We start from the raw sequence: 23,656 nt of genomic DNA, 5'->3' as shown, positions 1-23,656 counted from the left end.
CATTTCGCTCAGCCACTTGGCGCTGTGGCAGAACGGACGCGTCCCAACTCATCGTGGGAGGCTGTGCACTCATATCCCAGGAAGTGGTCAACTTAGGCCATCGTCCCTTCAGGGTCATTAAAATGAGCCCCACTTTGCCAGAAATCAAAAGAGTACAATATAAAGAATTCCGCCCCCGCCAAAACAATATGCAATTTCCGCTACAGCCTCAAGGTCAGTAACGGAAATGAGCATTGCCCCGTGACTTTGTAAGCATAAGGGCCACTTTGATTTTGATTTGAATCTCCAGCTTTGGACAGTAACTGTGACACAGCCATACAACGTTCACTCCACTACATTAATCACAGGCACAAAATTATACGGGCAAGTGTGGGGATCGAACCATCAACCCGACGGGAATGTAAGCTCCGACCCCCTAAGCTATCGAGAAGCCACTGATCCGCACATGCCTTATTATTGTTGGGTAAACAATAACCTGCATTATTACTGTCATGTAGGGATTTTAATGTCTGTTGTACCATTAAGCGCTGCGAGGATTGAGCAATTTAGTGCATGCGCTTGGAGCTTAATGCAAAGCGGAGAATCAATAAAAGCGGCCGATATGGTGCAATTTCCCACCAGCATTCTGCACGACTGCTTCTGCAGCAGAGCCAAGTTCTTTTTGGCTGCGTAAGGACCCTTACTTAAAGATACGTTGCAGAAACACAGAGATGCACCCATAGCCCACCCACCCCGTCCCAGCGCCCTCTGCTGCAGTACGCCCTGGGGCTGAAACCGGCACGCGTGGCTCACCCAGGGATTCATTTCAAGTATGGTTTTTTCTCTCCTTCCTGGCGGCACTTGCGATATTCAGTCTCGGGCCATTTTTTTAATAAGATCCGTTTAAGAATGAATGATGCACTTTATATCCTGATTTTATTTTGCCCGGCAGAAAGAGAGCAGTGGGGAGGGGGGGGACAAGAATAAGTAGAAGGCGGCCTGGGTCGATGGGGGTGCGGGTGCTGTGCTCGTGGGGCCAGTGCAATGACTCTGGTGATGTTGAGATCCTGGGCCAAAAGGCTCACACACTGGAGGTTAAACTGGATTCAAATTGCTTTTTCTTTCAACAAACTATATATTCCCGTTGGGCTATTTAGTATCGTGGGATGGCGTAATTTCTGCTCGCAAAATATCATGCGCGCTGCTCCAGAACGGTAACACGGAATATGACTCCAACAGAACTAATTCTTATTCTCAGGTAACTTCTGTACGTCACTTAACCAGACACGCGTATGCCCTGGAAAAATACAGTTGTTTGCACGGTTAGCTACGTTAAATCTCAAATAATCTTGAGTGATTGGTGACCAGGCTAAGGCTGTCAATTCGCTCCGCTTGTTAACCCAGTTTCGCCAGAGCGGATGAAATCACTCGTGGCGAGCTTGGCTTACACAACGATGGATCCTCGGGTTCTCCGTGGAACCCAGACAATACTCTGGCACGGTATTCCCCCCCTCGCCCGCCCGCCCACCGAGGCACCTGACTGCCTCTGCACTCATTTCTCAAATCGAGCAATTGTTCAGTAAAGCAATCCTAACGCTGTAAAACTGCAATTTACCTAAATCAACACACTGACTGATAATAAAACCGCCCTTCTGCACGTACAAAGCACCACAAGAAACGTTCAGACATGGATGTTTGTAGCGGGAGTTTACGGATCACTGTACACTCAGAGTTCCGGGCTTAAAAAAACAAAAAAGCAGGGTACTGGTGCAAGTGACAAATTATGAGAAATATACGAGAGGGTATTAAAGTTGGGGAGGTCATTTCAGAATGCGAGAAGAAGGTGCCAATATAATCTCGTAAGAGGAGCCGCAATCGGGAAGGCAACGCATGCCGGAGCGCGGCTTGCCAAGACTGGCATCGGAGTTTGTATGCAGAGGTCAGCAGTCATTGGAGGAGCAGGTGTAAGAAGATCCAGATGTGCCAAGCTACCAAGATACGGCTGAAAAAAAGAGTCGGGATCAGTGTTATCGGTCGCGATGACCTATGGATAATAATCTGAAAGCCGTAACGGCTACATTTCTACACGTGACAATATTGAATGAAATTCTTGTATCGAGCTTCTCTCTACACGCTTAAAAGGAGAAATGTCTGGTAAGCGGCGGTATTGGGGAGACACCGGTAGCAGATCCATGTTATAATTTTCCAAGGGCCATTCCCCAAAGTGACTTTGTTCTCTGCGTCCGGCAGGAGGTCAATGTTAAAAGGTCATCCAGGGCCAGCGAGACTCATGCAACCAAACGTATCCGCCACTCGCTTCCCTTCTTCGGCTAGATCCTGCAAGCAGCGACGAGTCGATGAATCGAACTCCCGCAGGCTCGTGCCTCGACTGCGAGAGCACAGCCCGATGCAAATGGTGCAACAACAAAAAATCCTCAAAAAAAAAGCGAACGGGTAAAGAAAAAAGTGCAAACACTTTCGCATTAAAATTCACATCACAGATGTAGTCCACAGTGGTTTTCTCATTGCACTTAAAAGTGGTTGTAAAGCGACGGAAAATATCTAGCACTTTTTTCTCTCGTAAAAATCAAATGCATATAAAAAAAAATGCACACTTTACATCGTGGTAAAATGAAGAAAATTTTTATTTTTCTCTCCCCTGCGCGATCATTGCTAAATAAGACTTCACTACGCTGGACGTCCCGTTTGATCAGAGAGCCGCAACGAGTGCATCATGGCGTAATGCCTTTAGTCTTGCCGCGGGGCGGATCGCACCGCACAATAACGAAGGAAATGCACCAGGGCATACACACAACGCAGAAAAGCACCGCGCACTGCAATATAAAAGAATGCGCACCTGGGCATACACGCACGAAGAATATGATGAGCCGTGCCGAAATGAGGGATGTGCCCTGGCATACACGCAGGAGCGCGCATGCACACTTCCATACAAATGTGAAAATATGTGCACGCACGCATATACACACGCGCGGGTGAACACGCAAGTGCATGGACACGCACTGACACACAAAGACAAATATCCTCGGTATAGCCTTAACAGATTGTTGGGGCAAAGTGCTTGCTGTTGGCGAGCACCCGAGGGGGCAGGTGACAAGCACAATGCCTGGCCACCTTTGTCTCCCAAGAGGCGATTTTTATACATCGCAGCAGGTACTCATTTGGGGCCGAGTAAACCTAGGGGAGACTCAGGACTGGTTGAGATAATTGTCACTGGTGTTGGGCGAGAACGAGAATCGAACTCGGGTCGAAGCGTTCGGAGTGCATGGCCCTAGCCACTGCACGACCGCTCCCCACTACACACACGGACATCGCACGTACCTGAAGCGAAGGTAAAGAACATGCACTCGAGCACTCAACAATGGAGATTCGCTCTTTTGTTGTGGATATATTCTCCTGGTAATAATGCTGTTAGTGAGCGCCTATTCATGGACTCGTGTAGCAACATGAACAACGTTGGCACGCTGGATATTGAAATTATATTTGACTGATGATGATGATGATCATTATATGCTCCATGGGTTAAAGGTACAAGTACATGAGCTGCCCCTTTTGTCAATCCACTGCTGGATGAGGGCCTTCCCACGCCACGCAGGGTCATGGGGGTTGTTTGACCGCGCTATTCATTGCGGGGGTTGGTGAAGGCGCGATGGATTTTGTCACACTGCCCTGTTTTGCACACGATGTAGCTCCCGCAGCAGCCTATAGCACCTGTTTTGTGTGTGGTGGCCTCCCATCAAAGCTCCCTCGAGGCTTGACTATGCTTAGCCTCTGGGTTGTGATGAGATTGGGTGCATTCTGGGTGATGTGGCGATAGGATTCGGGTTTAAAGGTAGGGGGGTACTCTAATGCATGGCACTGTACATTCACTTATTCTCACTTTGGACATCAGCCTTAGACAATCAGGCGAGAGAAAAGGGCTCAAGCGCTCAGAGTCACGGGCATCGACAAAGGCAGAAACGCTTATGTGCACTCGCTCACTCGCTCACTCGCTCACGCAGCCAAACGGCGGATTCTGAATGTCGCTCTTGCAGGATGAGCCGTCGTCAGTCCGATAGAAAGGAATTCATTCATTCAGCCCTTTTCACAAACCTTTAAATCGTTTAAAGTTATTGCGTTCCATTTTGAAATTGTGCAGCATGCACGTGGGTGGCCAAATGCAAAGAGTGATGAAAACGAACACATCTGTGTATGTGGACATTCCCACGCACGCACGCACGCACAGACCCTCGGAAGACCTGGTGGCGTTGTTCACACTATTAAAAATATATTTTATTTACCAGGTAAAGCCCACCGAGCTATATAGCTCTTTTTCAGAAGCGACCTGACCACAGATGATAGCTCTGCGAAATGGTTCATCAAGTGGAAGTTTACAGCAGCCAAATACTCGAAACGCATGCCGATTCTAAATGTGGAGGCAAAGTCGGAAGATCGGGGAAAAAAATCCACACGACCACGGAGAGAACATTCAAACTCCATACTACAGCGGGCATCAGGGTCAGGATCGAACCCACGACCTCCTGCATACCAGGCGAGGAAGATGACATCTTCTCGCCGCCGTGGGAGCTGCCCCCCCCAAAACTCTCTCAACAGCTGCTGCCGGTACCCTCTTCAGATTACACCGCCCAAATCTACAGCCAAAACGCGATTTAAAACATCAGCATCGCTCAAAATCCCGCGCAGCATTTAATTTACTTGAAAAGCCGATGACAGGAAGCCACGATAAGAGTTGAAAATCTTCTGTGGACGACGCAATAAGAAAGGCGACGCTCACGTGTGCTCTGGACCAGTCTCACGAAATGGAATATCTCAAACAGACGGTAGTGTCATGTGAGAAGTAGACATTTCACAGTTGTACGTGTTGTCAATCTCAGTACCAGTCCCCATTTGTGTTGGTGATAGTGTCGCAATTTTAATACATGCGCATGAGATCCCCCTAAATGGACCGGCTTGACCAGCTTGTCGTGGGGCTGGAATTATTGCATCCTATCTTTGAAAAAAATAAATGTAATTGCAGACCCATAGGAGGCACCAGCCCAATGTGTCTACTTGCCAAGCCATATGTTTAATAACAACTTAGTGTCTCTATGCTGAAACCATAATTAACACACTGCTAACCTGGGCAAATTTCCACATTCCAATGGCAGGTGAAAGTACATTCATAGGACAACCATTTTTTTATTTCCCACAGATTCAAATTATGGACTCACCCAGGAAAGATTATGGAGTGGGTTGACCTCTGGCCAAAATTTGAGCTCGCAAACTTCGAATCGTGAGTCAAGCACTCTAACCACGGTGCCACTGTGTTGGAAAGTTCCAGGTCACTTTCTGTGTTAGTTAAAAGGGAGAACAGACGTACAAGCGCATGATTTTGTAGAATTATTTTATTCCAGCTGTTAAGAAGAAGCCCGAGGTCTATACACAGAGACCAGGAGCCTGAGAAAGCCATGGAAAGTGGAGTGTTGAAAAGCTTCGGGAACAATCAGATAATCAGAGGTTTCAGACAGCACTCGGCTCTTGCCATGGGAATGTAGAATTATCAGCAATCGCTCAGTGCTAGCAGCAGAGGGGAGCGCAGCAGCCCCCGTTGGTCATTGGATCAGGGTGACACCTTTGACTCGGACGTAAAATGTCATTCAAAACAAAACACCGAGCAAATAAGCACGACTCGCCCGTAAAGGATTTACACATTTTAATCGTGGGCTGCTACACTCAATTCGTGCGAACTGGTGAGGTCATCGTCATCTCATTTGACTACATATAGGGTTTGCACGGTGTATGGTAATGGAATCATTATAATAAATATGATCTGTCGATGGAATCGCTGTTGTTTGCCCGAGGCCACCAAATAACACCGCAGGCTGGAAACTGCAGAGTAAACAAACGGGGCTGTGCAGGCGGACAAACGGACCCCGACACACGGAAAAACTGATGACACAACACCTCGGGCCAATTACGCACGGCAGCGAAGCCCACGTGTGCGGCACACACACACACACGGCTGCTCGTACATTATACACGAACCGTAATTACAATTAAAACAAAAGTGTTGCCTGAATTCCGAGTGTCTCTGAAGCTTAGTCATCAGAATGTTTAAGTCGTGACGCACTATTCGCTTGGTGGCGTTTTTTAAGCATTCTTTTGCTGGGTACTTTTTTTTTACTTTCGCAGTGAAATCTACAAAATACCCACGAACTGTGTTTACAACCTGCCCCGGTGCTCCAGCCCACAATTAAGGCAGCTGTCACACGATAATTACAAGGTCCACACGGGCACCCGCAAAGCCCAAACGCGCGCACAGACGCACGTGCACGCGCGTGCACGTGCACAGAGAGCCTGTCCCTCGGCACACGAGACACAAAATCTCGCTACCCTCACCTGTTGGCGGCGGACGTCAATCACCGACAAAACGCCGCTGCGCGTCAGCGGCGTACACTCGCACGCAGTGGTGCGTACGGCGCGATAGGTTTCAGTGGTGCGTACGGCGCTACAGGGTTCAGTGGTGTAATTTGACCAAGAAATAAAACGTGTGTTAAAATCAATGACATGCGGTTCATTCGAGATGGTATGCCCATCGCTGTGACCTGAAATGGCAATACAGGACATCTTCCTTTTAGTTCAAATGGACTGCTAAGGGAAGATGCTGCGAGTGAGATTCTATGACGTGGAATGACAAAGAAGAAAGCTATCGGACAACACCATACCCAGCCGTCATCCCAGCACGGATGTTCATACAAAGCATTGAGCAATTTACAAGGTGAAAAATGAGTACGATTCGACACGTTGATTAATGGGCCCTGCAGTTGAAATAGGTGCTACGGAGAGTGAGCCCCGGCAAGGACGTGGGATTCACACAATTGGCCCAGGGCCACCTGTGGAGAAGATCAAGATGGCACTTTGAAATTGGCGTGAGAACACAACACAAAGCACAATGGAATATATTAAACCAGGCGTCTGTACATAACTATGGCGATCGATTTGCATTTTGAATCTCATTTCTATTAAAAATTGTATTTCATTGCGAAGATCTGTTTATTTTATTTGATGATCAAGGGAAGGATTTAAATATTTGTCAGCGATATTCACAGATCAGAGTCCTTGTGGATGAGAAGGAAATCTTTTCAAATTCGTCTGAAAGCGCTCAGTAAAACATTGACATCCGAGAACCACTTCACGTCCCTAGACTTCCCCCCTTCGTCCACCCTGCCGCTTCCGCTTGCTTAATGAACCCCGCTGCGGTGTGTTTGCTCTCCCCGTCTCTGACTGCTATTTAATAAAAAACGGTATTTACATCGAGATAAAAGGAAAATCTACGAGAACCTCGGGCGAACAGAGGCGAGCGAGAGAGAACACAACTGGAAGTTTGAAGAGGGGAGGGGGGGGGGGGCACGCTGCACCCCCCACGCCAGGCCGATCGCCGGCTGAGCGCCGCTTCTCTGCTGCGGTGACGCCGGGCGAGCGGTCGCGGCTCCGTGAGATCGAACGATCCCGGCGGCACTTGCACGGGGCGGAGCGGCACTCGTAAATCCCCCGCGACACGGTGGCGCCCGGCAGGCGGTGGCGGGAAGCGTCGGGCAGTCGGCGAGGCGAGCCGCCGTGCACGCCGGCCGCGAGCGGCGCCTTCCATTGGAGACGAACAAGGCGTCACTGTCGTGTTTTTGTACTGTTTGCTGTTGTAACGTTCTTACCCGCCCCGACTGGACATCTGGACTGGACATCCAGTATGAATACATATTCTGATTCTGAACTTGCCCAGACACCTTTGTCTCTCCTAGTGGGGCCTTGAACTCGGGTCACCGCAGAGTGCTCACAGCTACACTACCTCTCACCCATCATTCCAAAGACAAAGATCCCCCGTGTAGCCTGAACAGACTGTTGGGGCAAGTGCTGTTAGCGAGCACCTATGAAGGCCAGCACGGCATACGAGGGAGTGGGTGGCCAGCACCGCGCCCGGCCGCCTTTGTGTCCCCAGTGACGATATTTACACACCACACCAGGTACTCATTTGAGACTGGGTTAATCTAGGGGGAGGCCCAGGACCGGTTCAGACAATAGTAACTGGTGTTGGCCGTGAGCGGGAATCGAACCTGGTTCACCAGGTTCGTAGCACAGCGTGCTACCCGCTACACTACCTCTCCCCCATCACTACACACACACACACGCGTGCGCACGGTTGGCTACGTACGGTCTGAAATAAATTCAACATACATACACGCATACACACGGCTCGGAGGGTTACAAGGTGTAATCCTGAATATGGTTTTTGAAAGCAACATTCTATAATTGCTTTATTGGATCTGTGCAAGTTCAAGAAATAAAACTCAAAGACAAACTGGCCGCTCTCTTATTGTATTCCCGAAATAATATCAAAACACGGCCATGCTTTTCGTTTACAGATAAGAAACTGCTGCGCTACGAACCTGGCCGCCCCGGTTCAATTCCCGCTCATGGCCAACACTGTTCATCATTATCCAAATCGGTCATGAGCCTCACCCTCGGTTGGCTCAGCCTCAAATCAGCACCTGGTTCGGCGTGTCGTAAACATCGCCATTGGCGAGACAAAGGCGGCCGGGGTCACCCATCCCCTCGTGCGCCGTGCCGGCCTTCACAGGCGCTGCTCGTGAACAGCACTTGCTCCAAACGTCCGATAAGGCTATCCGTGGGATCTTTGTCATTGGGCTCCGAGGGCTTCCTGAGCTCTCAACAGAGGTTAAGGGACTCCGGCGTTGCTTTGTTGTCACTAATAGGCAACAGGGGCAGACTCCGTGAAAGTCACCTGGCTATGACTTTCAACTCTGTTCGTCTCATTAACAAAGTGCCAAACTCGTTTCCGAGAGCCCGGGATACATAAGCGAGGCCTGCATCTCTCCAAAGCGAGAGCCCGTCTAAGCGTGCGCGCTGTTGACAAATTCTGCTGCCACCGCCGCCGTGTTTCTCGTTACATCCCCGCACGGGGCGCGCACTCCACACTCCCACGCACACACACCCCCCAATAAAAATAACGACGTTGTCATTTGCCAAACAAAAACCCTGTGACGTCCCGAACGCAAGAGGTTTACAAAGGGTAATGAGCTGCCATTCAGTTGAGCGTTAATGCATCGAGCCTTTTCAAACAACCCTGACTGTGGCCGTGGGCAGCTCAATTTTGACCGTAATCAAGGTCAGTCCTACTTTTCACGGTAATTAAACTTTTCAGAGATTTAACAATTTTAGGTGGTAATCTACAGTCAACGTAAATGCACGCGTTTAGTCATAACAAATTAGTCTTTCGAACCTATGAATTGGCATTTTTATTACAATTGACAATGGACTTGAAATTTCAGCATATTAAAATGTAATTTCTGGTGACTATAAATAACTAGGACTGGAGACGAAATGGACCCAACTTCCTTATGTTTGTGTCCACCGTATGTCTATAAAATAGTATAACTGTAGGGCCCTATATATATCTGGCTAGATGGCATTCCAAATTTACAATCATGAGATCAAATCCCAGTCAGGGGCTTACTCAGCCCATCATCCCTTTGGGATTGATAAAATAAGTACCACTGTTCAAGGTCAAAGGGGAATTTCCACCACTGGTGTATAGCAGCAAACAGTGATGAGGTTTGTTCCATGCTCGTTGTCATCAGGCAGATGTTGTGACTTGTATTAAAAGAGAAAGCCAACCTCCCTGGCCTTCTGTATTAAAGACACACATGTTGTTAGCAAGCACCTATTATGAGGGCCTTTTCAACACACACGTGTAACAGTGCAGCCAGAACCACACCGGTCAATGTCTGCTCCGTGCTGAATATCACGCGTTGCATGCGATTCCCATTTTTAGGCCTCGTCAGCCTAGGTGATGGACAAGACTAGATCGGAATACAATGGCCACTGATGTGCATGGTTGAGAATCAAACAAACGTGGCTTCATAGCAATATTCATCAACATCTGTACTGCTGACGCTATTTGGCCAAGTGCCGCTTGCGAGCACCCACGAAGGAGCTGTACACACCGATGAAGGCCGGTAACCGTGTTTCTTCCCAGTGTTTACACACCGCGAGAGGGCTGTGTCGACCTAGGGGAGTCCCACGACCACTTCAAATATCCGCTACAGATGTCAAGCTGTGCGCGGGAACCGAACACGAGGCACCAGGTTCGTAGTGCCGCTCGCTAAACACTTCACCACCGCTCCCAACGTGTGTGTGTGTGCAAATACAAAGACCCCCCATGTAGCCTTCACAGACTGTTAGTGAGGACGTAATGAAGGCCAACATGAAACACGTGGGGAGTGGATGGCCAGTACCATGCCCAAGCATGGTGCCCAAGCATGGTGTTGGCCAACCATGACCCAAATGGTCATGTTTACACACTGCACCAAGTACAAATTTGTCAAACTAGAATAGGCCCAGGACTGGGTTGAGATATTCACTGTCACCGGTGTTGGCCGTGAGTGGGATTCAAACTCTGGTTGTCAGGTTCGTAGCGCAGCGCGCTAACCGCAGTGCCACCGCTCGCAACACGCAAATACACACGCGCGCGGGCAAACACGCCCACGCCGCGTACACTTAAACACAAATTATTGAAGATCAATACAGCGTATTAAAACCTAAAATGAATCTCGATTCATTTGTTGCAAAAACAAAGCCGATGATGAATGTGGCGCGGGAATGCATCACCGCGCAAGAGTGAACGGGCCGTGCGAGCGCGACGGAGTAACGCAGCCGTTCCTCTTTCACACAGACGAGTGGCCGGGCTCAGGGTGACCGGCTCAGGGTGGCCAGGGTCAGCGTGGCCAGGGTCAGCGTGGCCAGGGTCAGCGTGGCCAGGGTCAGCGTGGCGTGTTTCCTGTACTTCACCACGATGTGAAATCACAACCATGCCAACGCCGCGCAAGCACTGCCACGGTGATGGTGGTGAGAGGCTCGTTGGCAGGGCCAGGAATATTTATGACTTGGGAGATTACCGGCTGTTCGAGAGACTGCTCACCAAAAAATCCGCATCCCTGCTTACTACTGCCATGGCAACGGCACGAGCCATTTCAGTGGTGGGCAGAACGTCGAGCACCCAGCCTGACAAAGCTGTGCAGATGTCCAACTTTGATTTAACGTGATAAAATACTCATGTCATCGCCATCACGAGCCAGGATCTATCCCCCCTAGATCACGGCCATCTCTCTTGTGATGCCACAACCCATCGTTGCCGCTCCATCACAGATCTAATCCAGCGGGCACCGTTCTTTCCAACGGTGTGTATTGCCCAAGACCGCTTGCTCTTCTTAGTCAATCTCTAACCCAGAAGTTAAAAACAACAAAAAGGAGGCTGCAATGTTGGGCTCAGGATAAATATATAGAATGTTTTCGTGAGGTCAAAGTTGTGTCCATCCTCAAAATAATGAAGACGGAGATCATCTTCATTGGTGGACCTGGGCGTAACTAGTCAACTTAGCCATAGGATGCCCACTGTCACTTCATCAAACCTGGACACAGATGGACTGAGTTAATCCCGACCGGGATTTCAACCTTCTGGGAAGCGGTGGTGTAGCGGTTAGCACACTGCACTACGAACCCAGCGACCCAGGTTCGATTCCCGCTCACGGCCAACACCAGTGACGATTATTTGAACCAGTCCTGGGCCTCCCCTAGGTCGACTCAGCCTCAAATGAGTACCATGTGTGGTGTGCAAACAACGCCACTGGGGAGACAAAGGCGGTCGGGCGTGGTGCTGGCCACACACCCCCTCGTGTACCGTTCCAGCCTTCATAGGTGCTCCCGAACAGCGCATACCCCAAAAGCCTGTTAAAGGCTATACGTGGGGATATTTATCTTTGTTATAAATTGCGTGCAACATTGAGGGATTTGGCGAGTTCATTTGAAATTAATGTTCTTGGATCTGGAATGAAACTGGGGCGCCCAGAGAAGACCACCGCAAGTAAAGTGAAAAGCACTGAGAAGTACACAGACAGGCAACAAATGTACTCGCTGTCCAACCAATCCCGCTGGCCACGTGGCAGCGCAGCGGACACGAGTCTCACATGGCACCGCGCCGAGCCATGATAGAGAAAAGCAATCTCAGCCGCCCGCCGCACGAGACCCGCTCGGGGTGGTCAACGCGCCCCGGAGACGGAGCTAGTCGCCACATCCCCTCAGCCGGTCGGTGTCTACGTGGGCGGGCGTCCGCTCATTGGAAATATCAGCCTGCTGCCGGGGCGTGAGGACAGCTTGGGACGAGCCAATTTTCCGCCCCCTCGGCACCGATTCCAACCAACGTCCGCCCAAGCACAGCTTGGGGCAGGGGGCACACGAAATACCAAAAAACTTGGTAACTTTTGATGTGTTTTTGGAAGATGTATCAACATAACGTACGTATAATCATTGTTATCATTTAAGCGTGCTTTTTTTGTCTTTTTTACCAAGGCCAGCTTCACGTTCTCAGCTGTGTGCTCCTTGGGATGTTCAGACAACTGGGGGAGAAATTTGTCTGCCTGGAAAACAAATAACCCACGCCTAGTGGGGTGAATAAACACGACGAATAATCATCAGAAACAGCTTAGACACCCAGTCGGCGCACGACCTCCGGAGGGCGCGTGTTATTTGCTAGCCCTGGTCCCATCACCGCACGGACCGTCAACCCCCCACAGCATCCCGGTCGCCGCATTCAACGGAACGATTGTTGGAGGCTCGGATTGGCACTGGGCCGCCGTGGGCGTGTGGGCTCCACACAGGAAGGGAGTGTCGGGCGGGAGAATCCCGTGCAGGGGAAACTCGTGTGCATTGGGCCCAGCTCTGAAGGCTGCCAGGAGAAAATTGGTTGCCACAGCAGCTGTCTCTGTGACACGGGGATTCGCATAATAGGGTCAACTTGGTCAAAACACAGTGGCGGCCGGGAGGCTTAAGCGCTGGGCCGACAACGGCGAGAAGCAAGCTACGAGCTAACAGATCGGGCTGCCCAACTGCGGCAAGTTGATGATCTCACCGTGGTTATCAACGGATTGCACGTAAACCATCAGTATAATTGGTTTGTCGCTTAATGGGGAAAAAATCCCACTCTGAGAATGAAACATTTTGGTTTGTCAGCAATGCCGGATAAGTGACCTATTAGAGTGACTCAAGAAGTCGTTCCATCATATAAAAAATCTGGTGCCGTTCTCCGACACGACGCGACGTTACGCCGATCGCACCCTCCGGGTTTCGGATCAAAATGTGCCCGTCTCACGACAAGTAATGCCATGTATCACAATCGGAACGTAATTGAAAATAGCAAGAGCAAAAGCCTCGTGCACGCCTCAGTGCGAGAGGCATCTACACAAGTCGGACTGAATGTCAGCGTTGCTGACGTATGAGAAGCACGCGGCGCTCGTGAAGATGGGGGGGGGGGGGCGCATACCCGCTCGCACAGATCAGGCCTGCCGCCTCCAGTGCGCCCACAGGACAATTTTTTCTCTCTTTCCTCTCCTTCTGCGCACCAAAGGGTGGCTCGCGTCAGCACTTCTGCCTTAAAAGTACAACACAGCAATAGCGTTGGCTTCTCGCTCCAATCGGATCATTTGCAAAAAGTGGCCAATCAGCACGGGAGCTTTATAAAAGCAATTAACTGCAAGGAGTCTTTGGTAGTGCTCAGCACCAGCATACTTGCACGCTCAGAGGTGGAAAGGACACTGAAACGTGGCGTACCTGAAACACGGCGTACCTGCGTGCCCACCCAACGCAACAAATTTGATTATATTGGTCGCGAAAGCCTCGGTGTTAAACCAAAGTAATGAACACTCTGTGCGGAGTGTGTAACGGTACGACATCCGGTGTTGGATACGAGGCACACCAAAGTGAATTCAAGAAGAAGTTCCGTCACCTGTCGGGCACCATTCTCTGACGTGAGGGGAGATTACACAGCTCACCACACAAGGATTCCCGATGGAAATATCTCTGTCTCGTGAAATGACTTCACCGGCACCATGCGAACATAAACGGGAGGAAAACAAGTTTCACTTCATGCTTTGACGAGCACTGGGGGTGTTGTGTCAGCGTGTGGAATTTCCACCACTGACATAGGGCCAGCATTTATCATGCAGCGAGTGCTTTTTATGGCTTTACTTGCGGATCTCAACAACTAGGAACGTCGCAATCCCCCCCTCCCCCCCGTGCCGTCACCTCGCAAGTCGACGACTTGCCAAGATTCGATCCTACGGTGAATTCAAGAGCGAGTTGTTTCTCTCCCGTTGTGGCGCCTGCAGAACCTGTGGTGGCTGCGATGCCGTCATGAACCAACAGGGAGGGCCACACCAAACAATCACAAATGGTACACACATCAGTCTAAAATAAATTAGTCACATGCAGAAATTCAAAGCATGCATCTTCAGCGTAACGATCAACTTTAACGCGTGATTTGATTAATCATTACACGCCTTTCGGCAACCATCAAAGCAATAATCGGAGTGTCAGCTGACGAGTGTCCTCCCAGTCGGCTTACCAAGTGTTCACCACCTCAATTCATTGGCACTAAAGCCAGTGGAGTCCAACATAATGATATTGCCCAAAGACTGGCACTGCCCCTTCACGAACGAACGCTATTTGCTCTTCCGATTATGACGGCGGGAATATTAATCGTGGTGTCCGCGCTGTTTTTACACCATGGATATTTGACTGTGAATCTCGATCCCATGCCTAATGAAATGTAACCACCGTGTCTCAAACGAGACCTGACTGCAAATGTAAATGATGGTTAAGATCTGTTGTGCTTACTCGGCAATATATGCATTGCGTTTAGCAGCTAGGCAGGTCGCACTGTGGCTCCAGCGCTCGACTTACAACTTACAAATAAAAGGTTGAGAGTTGAATTGCTGAGCCCGTCCTCATTGCACCGAAGCATTTTGCGGGAAGTCAACGTGCGGTCGTCCCAAGGAGAGAACAACCTCAGCCAGAGGAACGTGGAATGTTTTACCACTGGCTCAGTGGCATCAATGAAGATGAGCACAGCGCCATGCTTGTTTGAGAATGGAGACGCTTTGACTTTGAGTGAATCGTCTGAATATGCATTTCGTGTTTTTTTTTATATACATAGCAGCAATTTGAGTTAACTGCACGAATGCTGTAAGAGAAATTTTGTTTTTTTATTGAAGTGGAATCGATTCCACCAGCGTTTCCTCTTGCGTATATCACGCAGCCGGACACACTGGCAGATGCATAAGTGAGTGTGGCCCGCTGATAAGTGTTATATGTAGGAGGAGGTTTGCTGTGCTGCACAATTGGCAGTCACATTGAATGTCAGCTAAAAGTCAAATTCGTTAAATAAGCAATGAGGCAGCGCTCCTCCCTGTCGGCTGTCCTAAGCAAAGGGGTGGAAATTCCATGTGCCTATGGCAGGATCGAATCGTACCCCGATCAGGATTTGAGCTGTGCTACGGCGCCGCTGGCCGATTATTACGCCATTTGACGGCGTCCAAGATTAATTGTGAAAGTCGGTCAGCCAAATTGTTCTCTTTATTAGGAAAGCAGTCACTCGCCCTTCACCCGCTCAATAACGGCGCCTTTCTCATCAGCACATTCGCTTTGCCCGCGTAGGCGAGAGGCTTGAACTCCCACGGACGTGCCATCTGCCAGCAGCGCGTGGACCTCGCGCTCGTCAACACGGCTCACAGGAGAGCATGGCCCCCCCTTCAGTCCAGATTTTCTCACCGGGCGATTAGGTCGCTCATTTTCCTCTGCTGCACCCCCCCCTCCCTACCCAATAGTCTGGGACTCCCATCCTCCAGCCATCTGTGCTGCCGACTCTCCCACACGTCCTGTTTCGACTCAAGAACGCCTCTTACAAAAAGAAGCGTGCCCCGTTTGTGGACAGCACCTATAGATGCGTCACATGTAGACAGCGTATAAAGCCACAGCTGTACAGCAGCGTGCGCAAGTCAAGAAAGATCAAGGTGTCATCACGGCCAGTGCCACTAAAGCCACCGCACCTCGACTGTTGTGCAGTCGCCACTTGACCTCCTGTAGTGTCACAGCACCCTAACACCTGGCTGTATGCGGGTCTTGTTGGTCACTAATGACTGGGTGCCTATTGCAATGCCAGAGAATTGCAGCCTCATCTTCCTGATGACATCGAAAATCTTCTCCATGCCCATCTATTTCGCTTAACTTCCAAGTAACTTGATCCAGCAATGACATTCCTAACTTGCACTTGCCAGGCAGTGGTGGTGCACGCCTGTAATCCAGCGCTGCAGAGTCGAGGCTTGGTGGATCGCACAGACACAAGTTGTTCCCGTGGGCATCTAGGTGCCGTACCCTGGGCTTGCCTCCAGAATGTGGTACACAGCAGTTGTGGACTCCACCTGTTCCTTCTGTATGGGACAGTGTCTTGCCCCATTGCACGCGTGGGTTCTCTCGGGGGCGCTCTGGTTCCCTCCCGCATGTAAACATTAGCTGACCGAAATAATCTGAAAACATAAAGGACCGCAGATCTTGGACAAATGTTGGCACCGGTTCACCGCCTGGATGACGTTTTCCCCTCCTGTGCATGGTTCCTCGCACCTCCAAATCATTCTCTCTTTACAAACTGAAATTGCTGGAAGCACCATCACGTGTCCACAAGTGCCGATGTTTACACATTACTGCTGGGACTCGCTCAAGACTGAGTCGACCCAGAGGAGGCCCAGGACTGGTTCCAATTTCCAACGCTGTTATTGATCATTAGCGATTTTACATGACATTTGTGAAAAATAACTTTATGGATGATGGGATTCTAATTATTCAAATTACGAGCAGGAATCGAACTGGGGTAGCCGGGTTCGTAACGCAGTGCACGCGAACCACGACAACGCTGCTCTCCCACACATGCGTGCGCACGCACACAGAATCATAAATCATACATTTGGGTGGTTAACAATGAAGATGAACCCAGGAGACTAGGCCCCTGCGGGGGCTTTGTGCACCGACACGCGAGATGTCCGGCTGCACAGCCCACTGGTTAACCTTTTCCACCGGACTGAGTTGCTGCCTTTGTTTTCCCGCCCGCTCGGGACGACTCGGCGGAGCCCCCGCGGGGGGAGAGCTTCTCCGCCCAGGCTTAAAGGAACTCTCCGTGCGCCCAGTGGCTCGCTCCGTGCACATACCTGACGGACACTGCACCCTATTTATGTGCAAATGAGCCATTTATTAATGTGCAAATTAGCCGAGGGACCTTGATTACCTTTGGTTACTGATGAGGAAAGGAAAAAAAAGACAACTAAGAAAAGGGAAAGATAAAACAGATGAAGCCTTGGCGGTAGAATCTAAGGCCGTCTCTGATTCTCAATCTCGTCTCCCCTCGCAGCCCCGTACAGGATGAGATAAAAACGCCGCCAAAGAATGAACGCTGTGCAGCGGGGTGCTGTGAGATATTTGCAGCCGTTTGACGGTTCCACAAGCGACACCATGGATATTTCCCACCCAATACGGGTGCATTGGGAGGCACAGGCCTCCAAAGGCAGGCTTTGCCAGGGCGTGACAATTCGAGATTTGTATGGCAGGGACTGGTCTCCGCGACGGTAACCGAGATGAAGTTTGTGACCTTTCCAAGCGCTTTCTTTCACCTGCGAACCCTCGCGGTTTCCTGAGCAGTGGAGAGGATCGCGGTTCACATGACAACCGTGAATAATAAGGAATTGCCGATGAAACTAAAGTTGCAGATCAGGGGAGTGATTACACGTATTGAGTTTTACAAAATGTTTTGGAAACACAGAACCCGGCTGAACGCCATGAAGTCAAACACAAGGCACATTATTGGGCAGTGATTATTTCCATTGGTATTGAGCTAGTGGAGGAAGTTGTACATTATCACAATGAAGACCTATCAAGAATACACACAAGAGATTAAATCACACACATGTCGGCTATGACAACTTTTAAAAAGGTACAGATTATATGAGCATTAGGTCAGCGGTTGAGAGCTGGTGTTAGAAATGCCAAATTTCTTCGGCAGGGACCATTTTGTTCCTATATAACCAAACCACCGCTGACTCGCCACATCGTGGTGCTCATTGCAATTATCCAGGAGGAATTTGAGCATGCACACTGCAGCACCTCCCATTTACGCATTGCTAAGGAACATAAAATCTAAGAGCATATCCCTCCTTCTCAAGTGAGCACGAGGCGACGCTCATCTCCATCCGTTGCCTGGAGACGGTTGTTGAAAGTCCACGTCCTTTTAGTGGGGGGATCAGTCTCTGAATAGGGCAACCAGTGTCCAAGTGCTTCCTCTTCAATGAATTCTGTCACTGAACAATCGTGAGGAGTGTGGGTTGATCACAGAGTACACCCTCCCCCCCTCAAACAAGAGCCACTGGTAGGACTAGAACAAGTGACGGGAATTCCACTTAGAGGTGGAAGTGTAAAATACGATTAGAAATACCATGAACATGAATCGCTAAAAGCTGTTCATAGCTGGGTGGTCACTTAAAATATTTGGGCCAAGCAAAGCAATAATGTGAGCCAACTTCTGTGCACGGCAGACATTTGTCGGCGTTTGTTCGTGAGCAATGAGCGCAAAGAAAACCTCCTGCGGTGTCACAAAACGGAAATGAATGGGTGCCGCAGAAAGACAAGGTCACTTATGTTTCAATATCGCCTCAGCTGACGGGCTTTGCTGCATCAGCTGAAATAATTTGTCTGTTATCACGCCAGGGAAAACCTGGCACGTGTCTGCCTCCCGCCCACCAGCGAGCAGACACAAACACACGCGCGCACACGTACGCACGCACGTACACGGGGGAGGGAGGGGGGGGTTGGCAGGGGGGCATTCATAATGAGCGCCCTCCGTCAGCTGCTCAACGAAGGGGATACAAGCTGCTGTCAAAGCTGTCTTGGTGCCCCGCCTGGAAGCCTGGGTAGGCGTGCACCTGGGCCGGTGCACCCCGAGTGACCGTGCTTATGCTCGTTTCAATATTTTACCGCCGGTGTTAATATATATTTTTTAACGTACCGTACTTTTATAAACTCTGTCTGGAAGGAAACTCTCTACGGCAGCTTTACCTCTGCCAAAGCGTCTTTTTAAAATCGAAGAGTTGTGGATTATTTAAAATAATTAAATACAAAACAGAAATAAAATAAGGTTATGCCCCAAAAGCCTGTAAAGGTTCTACGGTGCCTTTGTCTGGTGTAAATCACCATACATGCAGCACATTTAAAAGTACACGCTTGCACTATACACAGTTATTTTACATATGCAAGTATGCATACAAACACAGTCATGTAAGTTCAAACGTACATTATTGAAATCTGTTGATGAAAAAACTCACTACACATTCCCATTACACTGTGTACAATACGTCCAAGATGTCACATTAGTTTAAGGCTGACCAAATTCGATGAACCTCAATATTTAACTGAATGATGTGCAATGTTAATGTCCAATGCCCCGCATGCATAAAGACACAACAACAACGGCAGCCTGCATGTGCCACTAAGTGGTGGCTACGTCACCACGGTGCTTGCTTCTGGCTAGGTGCACTTTGAGGCCACATGGGAGTGTGGCGCAGACTCGCTGGCAGGTGGTCACATGATAGACCAAGACGAAATGGACTCACGAACCTTGGTGATCGGCACACACGCATACACATACGTGCTACGTACGTTCATCTCACAGGAACAAATGTACTTCCAGCGCCGTGAGCATTCTGCTGCTTGTGCTCTCGCCGAACAAGCAACCGCAAGGTACGAGCACGTGAGATGTTTGCACTGAACGAGGATTCACTTGGCAGAGATTAAAATAAGTTGATAGCCACAGAGAAGAGGAAGAGGAGGAGGCGCCCGGAACTCACCATGAGAAGGGAGTTGTGGTCCATGGCGATGACAGTTCTATTCACGGTCCTCAGCAGCGACTCCATGATGAGCTGGATGTGCATCTCTGTAGGGCCCTGCGCACGCACGCACGCACCAACGTACGGAGACAGAGACGACACACTCAGCCTCGTAGACCGCGGGGGCTTGCGGACATTTCACGAGCGCCTCTTCGTGACAACACGGCACACGTGGGGAGCTTGTGCTGCAAACAACTCTTCCAGGAATGGAAGATCAATGACTCGTCAAAGTGAGAATGTGGTGAGGTGCCAACCATCAAGCGTATCGCTGGTTACTCGAGTCTTCTGATGGAATGGGTGGACTCCACTCAGCTCCCACCCCAGATGCCAGGGAATGGCTTACATTAACAATACAATCGTAACCTGTTGCTTAGTTCAAACGCCATCTGAAACATGAGTTGACAACACTCCGAGACACCTTTGGCTCAATTTAAGGCTGAGCGAAAGTAGCGGATACACCACGACTAGTATTTAACACCATGTGCCACTGATGGACATGGCCAGGAATCAAACCAATATGACTGCTCCGTAAAGACAAAGATTCCCCGCATAGCATTAACAGACTTGTTGTGGCAAGTTCTGTTAGCGAGCAGCAACTATAAAGGCCGACACAGCACACGAGGTAGTGAGTGGCGAGCACCACGTCCGGCCACTTTTGTCTGCCGTGTAGCAATGTTTACACACCGCACCAGGTACTCATTTGAGGCCGAGTCGACCTAGGGCAGGACCACGCCCGTTTCAGATAATCATCACTGGTGTATGGCCATGAAAGGGAATCGAACTCGGATCGCCGGGTAGGTAGCGCAGCACGCTAACCACTGCGCCACAGCTCCACACACACACACATATACAGTATAGAAAACGATGTCTTTGACAAGTGTTACCTCTGGCAATGACGGATGATACCAGTCCAAGGACTGGTAAGTGGCAGAGGCCGATTGCAAATATCTCAGAAACACAATTTTGATGTCAACATCTGTATCGACGCTGTACGATGCCCCCAGAAGCACCGTAAACTCAGCCTAGACGCATTATTCAATGAACGTTTCACCAAGCGTTTGAAGGCAGCGTACGACGATGGCGAGGTTTTCATTAAAACACATTTTTGGCCTCGGCTTGGTTTATTAAGCCATGAAATAAGACGCCGCTCACTGATGCCATTGAATGCGAGCGCTATAGAAATTGACAGCAGCTACTATGAATATATTTTCATCAATTACGAATTGCTACAGCTCACAGATTTTACAGTTTATTACCTATTAAATTACGTGTAAATATAAGCATGCAAGACCTGTTATGTTTGGCTCTTATAATAATGGACATACCAGGTGTCATTTCTTCACAGGCTACAACACTGATTCAGAAAAGTTGTAAGGTCAAAGTGCACCTGCTTGGAAACACTGTGTTGGAAAACAGACACGAATAGACCTTCTTGGTCCAAGGGACTTTAGCTTTTATTTTAATTGTGTTGCTGTTCCAGGCCCTTGCTTAGTTTTTGTGTGGTTACCAAGCTACTTTGCACAGGATGTAATTTCGGATATATCTTCAAGCGTTTTGTGTCGCGTTAAACTCTTTGTTGTTTTGTTATGCGGCTCATCTCCTTGTCCTCGCATCTTGAAGAAGGCACTCGATGTCTGCCGGGTATCTCATCTCATCTGGAAGAGCAAAGACTTATTGAGTGAAATATAGTTGCTATGCGAGCTGGAAATGCCTGTATCACTTGAGAAAAGATAGCCAACGTCCGAATGGGATAATGGAGGGGTACAGGTCAGATCGAGTTCGTGAAATGCACATTCAAAAGCCAGATATCGAGGGGAGACACCTCGGGCGAGGACACTAAGAGGCAACCTTCGTGGTGAGGTGTCAACTGTGTGGCAGTTGTTGGCCCTGGAAGGAAGGAAGAAGTAATCGCAAGATGTGGTCACATCAATGGCACTGGAATGATGACCTATTGGCCTTCGTGTGGGGAAGAAAGTCTCTGCTAAATTAAGTGGAATTCAAATTTAGTATTGGCCATCTTCAAATTATCCATCCACCCTTTGAAAGGCTGAGCTGACCAAGGTGAGGCGCAGGTCACGTTCAGAATTAAGTGATGACTTGTGTTTACTTATCTTAAATCTACGCAAATTCAGCATGTTCAATGTGCATAAAGCTACACTTTCAGTTTACAAAAGGATCAATAAGTTTTGAAACGGACCAACTTCCATCACTCCGATTACCACTCCATTCACAACGCCACTACGCAAAAGGCAATCAACCCCACTATGAATAGCACCGGTAGACAGAATAAAATTACCCCAATGTGAATTCTGTAATAACTACAGAAGACTCGTTGAAATTATGATCGTAGATTGGATGACCAAGAAATAAGCCCATTATTACACACGACCTTTCATGGCGTCGCTGTTAACGAAATCGCGTTGGCCAACAGCTGGATATTTGTCCGTTTTATAACCGCCTTCACACGCTGATGACTACTTGTGCTTTGAGTTTTCTCAGGATGAGGGGGTCCCAGTTCACAGCAATAGAGGCAGGGAAGATGGAAATGTGCGCTTGAGAATCGCACTAGTGAGGACTCAGCACAGAAGACACTGCCTGCTGGTGAGCACACCTGGCACTGAAGGGACAGCTTGCAAGGGTTGGGAGGTTCAAATCTAAACTTCACTTGGGTATTGTGCCAAGCCTATGCTGTGGTGTGCTATTAAACACCCCGTGGTGTCTCTCACTAACACGTGACAATGTGTGCTGTGGCACGCCGGACGATGCCTCGATTGTAAAGTCCATTCAGCGGACCTGAGAATGTGGTAGAAATTCCACATTTTCATCGCGCGTGCCAGTCTCTCCATAAGTTGACCACCGTTGAGAAAACTAAATTGGGTGGTATCCATTTCCAGACAACTCTCATTTCTTCCTCCATGACAAAATTATTCATGAGAAATTGTCGAGACATCCACAGCAGGACCCTCTCCTTGGAAACAAAGAACCAAGAAGTCCCAAGACTCAATTGAATCTTTCCTACATAAATAAAAGCCTAGTAAATTGTAAAAAAACAACATCCGTCCATTTGGTTGTCATTTAACCGACGGCATCGGAACAAAATGGGTTGGTTCAGCAAGAGCTGATTCAATCAGGACCATCAGCAGCCCCTCAGACACGCGAGAACACGCAGTGCGGAATATGTTATTTTGGAAAGAACTGGGCTCGATGTAGATCGTTCACTGTTTAGGGCCGGGTGGGAGACACGTACAAACCTTGTACAATAAAAACAAAAACGGGCAATAAGAACAAACGGCATTACTCTCCTGTACGGCAGCTGTCAGGGAGATGGAGAAGCGAATGTTTTGGATCACGTGTCAAAATAAATGCTGCATCGGTCATCAAATAGACGGAGAGCGGTTTTGCGGTGGGTCAGCCAGAGAAAATATCTCAACAGGGACACGCACTCAACCGTTGCAGCGTAGCGCTACAACTGCGTACACAACGACCGTACAAAACCGGACAAACATCAACATTCCAAGCAGGGGGGGGGGGCTTCCAGCAGCCAGATCCTTGATGCATTTATTTGATGATTTCTCGCACCGTGCCTTTAGGTGGCAAAGTGTGCCACTGTTTTAATGGTGTACTGTTATGATGAGGGATTTGTGCTTTTTGTTCTTGCGCGTGGCAATATGTTCAGGAGCTAAATGCCAATGTCGTGGTCTGCTAGCCCAGTGGGCTTCAGGAGATAGTTTGGATAGTTTGTGTAGTGTTGCTATTATCCCAGAGTGGGCTTGAGGAGATAGTTGGTGTAGTGTTGCTATTCCTCCTGCACAAGGAGCGCAGGCTACAGTAGTTTACTATATTATATAGTC

General features: G+C 49.2%; 1 protein-coding gene across 4 annotated transcripts in view; it reads right to left on the bottom strand.

Annotated features, from left to right (window-relative positions):
• Nucleotides 1–23,656, bottom strand: part of LOC144935209 (dedicator of cytokinesis protein 1-like) — a 313,091-nt gene that overhangs the window by 161,873 nt on the left and 127,562 nt on the right. For all 4 annotated transcript variants that reach the window (XM_078861718.1, XM_078861720.1, XM_078861717.1 and 1 more), the window contains exon 27: nt 19,767–19,862. In XM_078861718.1, coding sequence (XP_078717844.1) covers nt 19,767–19,862 — 96 coding nt within the window. The remainder of the gene's footprint in view (nt 1–19,766; nt 19,863–23,656) is intronic.

This window comes from Lampetra fluviatilis, chromosome 12, assembly GCF_964198595.1.
Source record: "Lampetra fluviatilis chromosome 12, kcLamFluv1.1, whole genome shotgun sequence".
Classification (NCBI taxonomy): Eukaryota; Metazoa; Chordata; class Hyperoartia; order Petromyzontiformes; family Petromyzontidae; genus Lampetra; species Lampetra fluviatilis.
The sequence above is the reverse complement of the archived record's forward strand: the minus strand, read 5'-3'. Positions and strand labels throughout refer to the sequence as shown.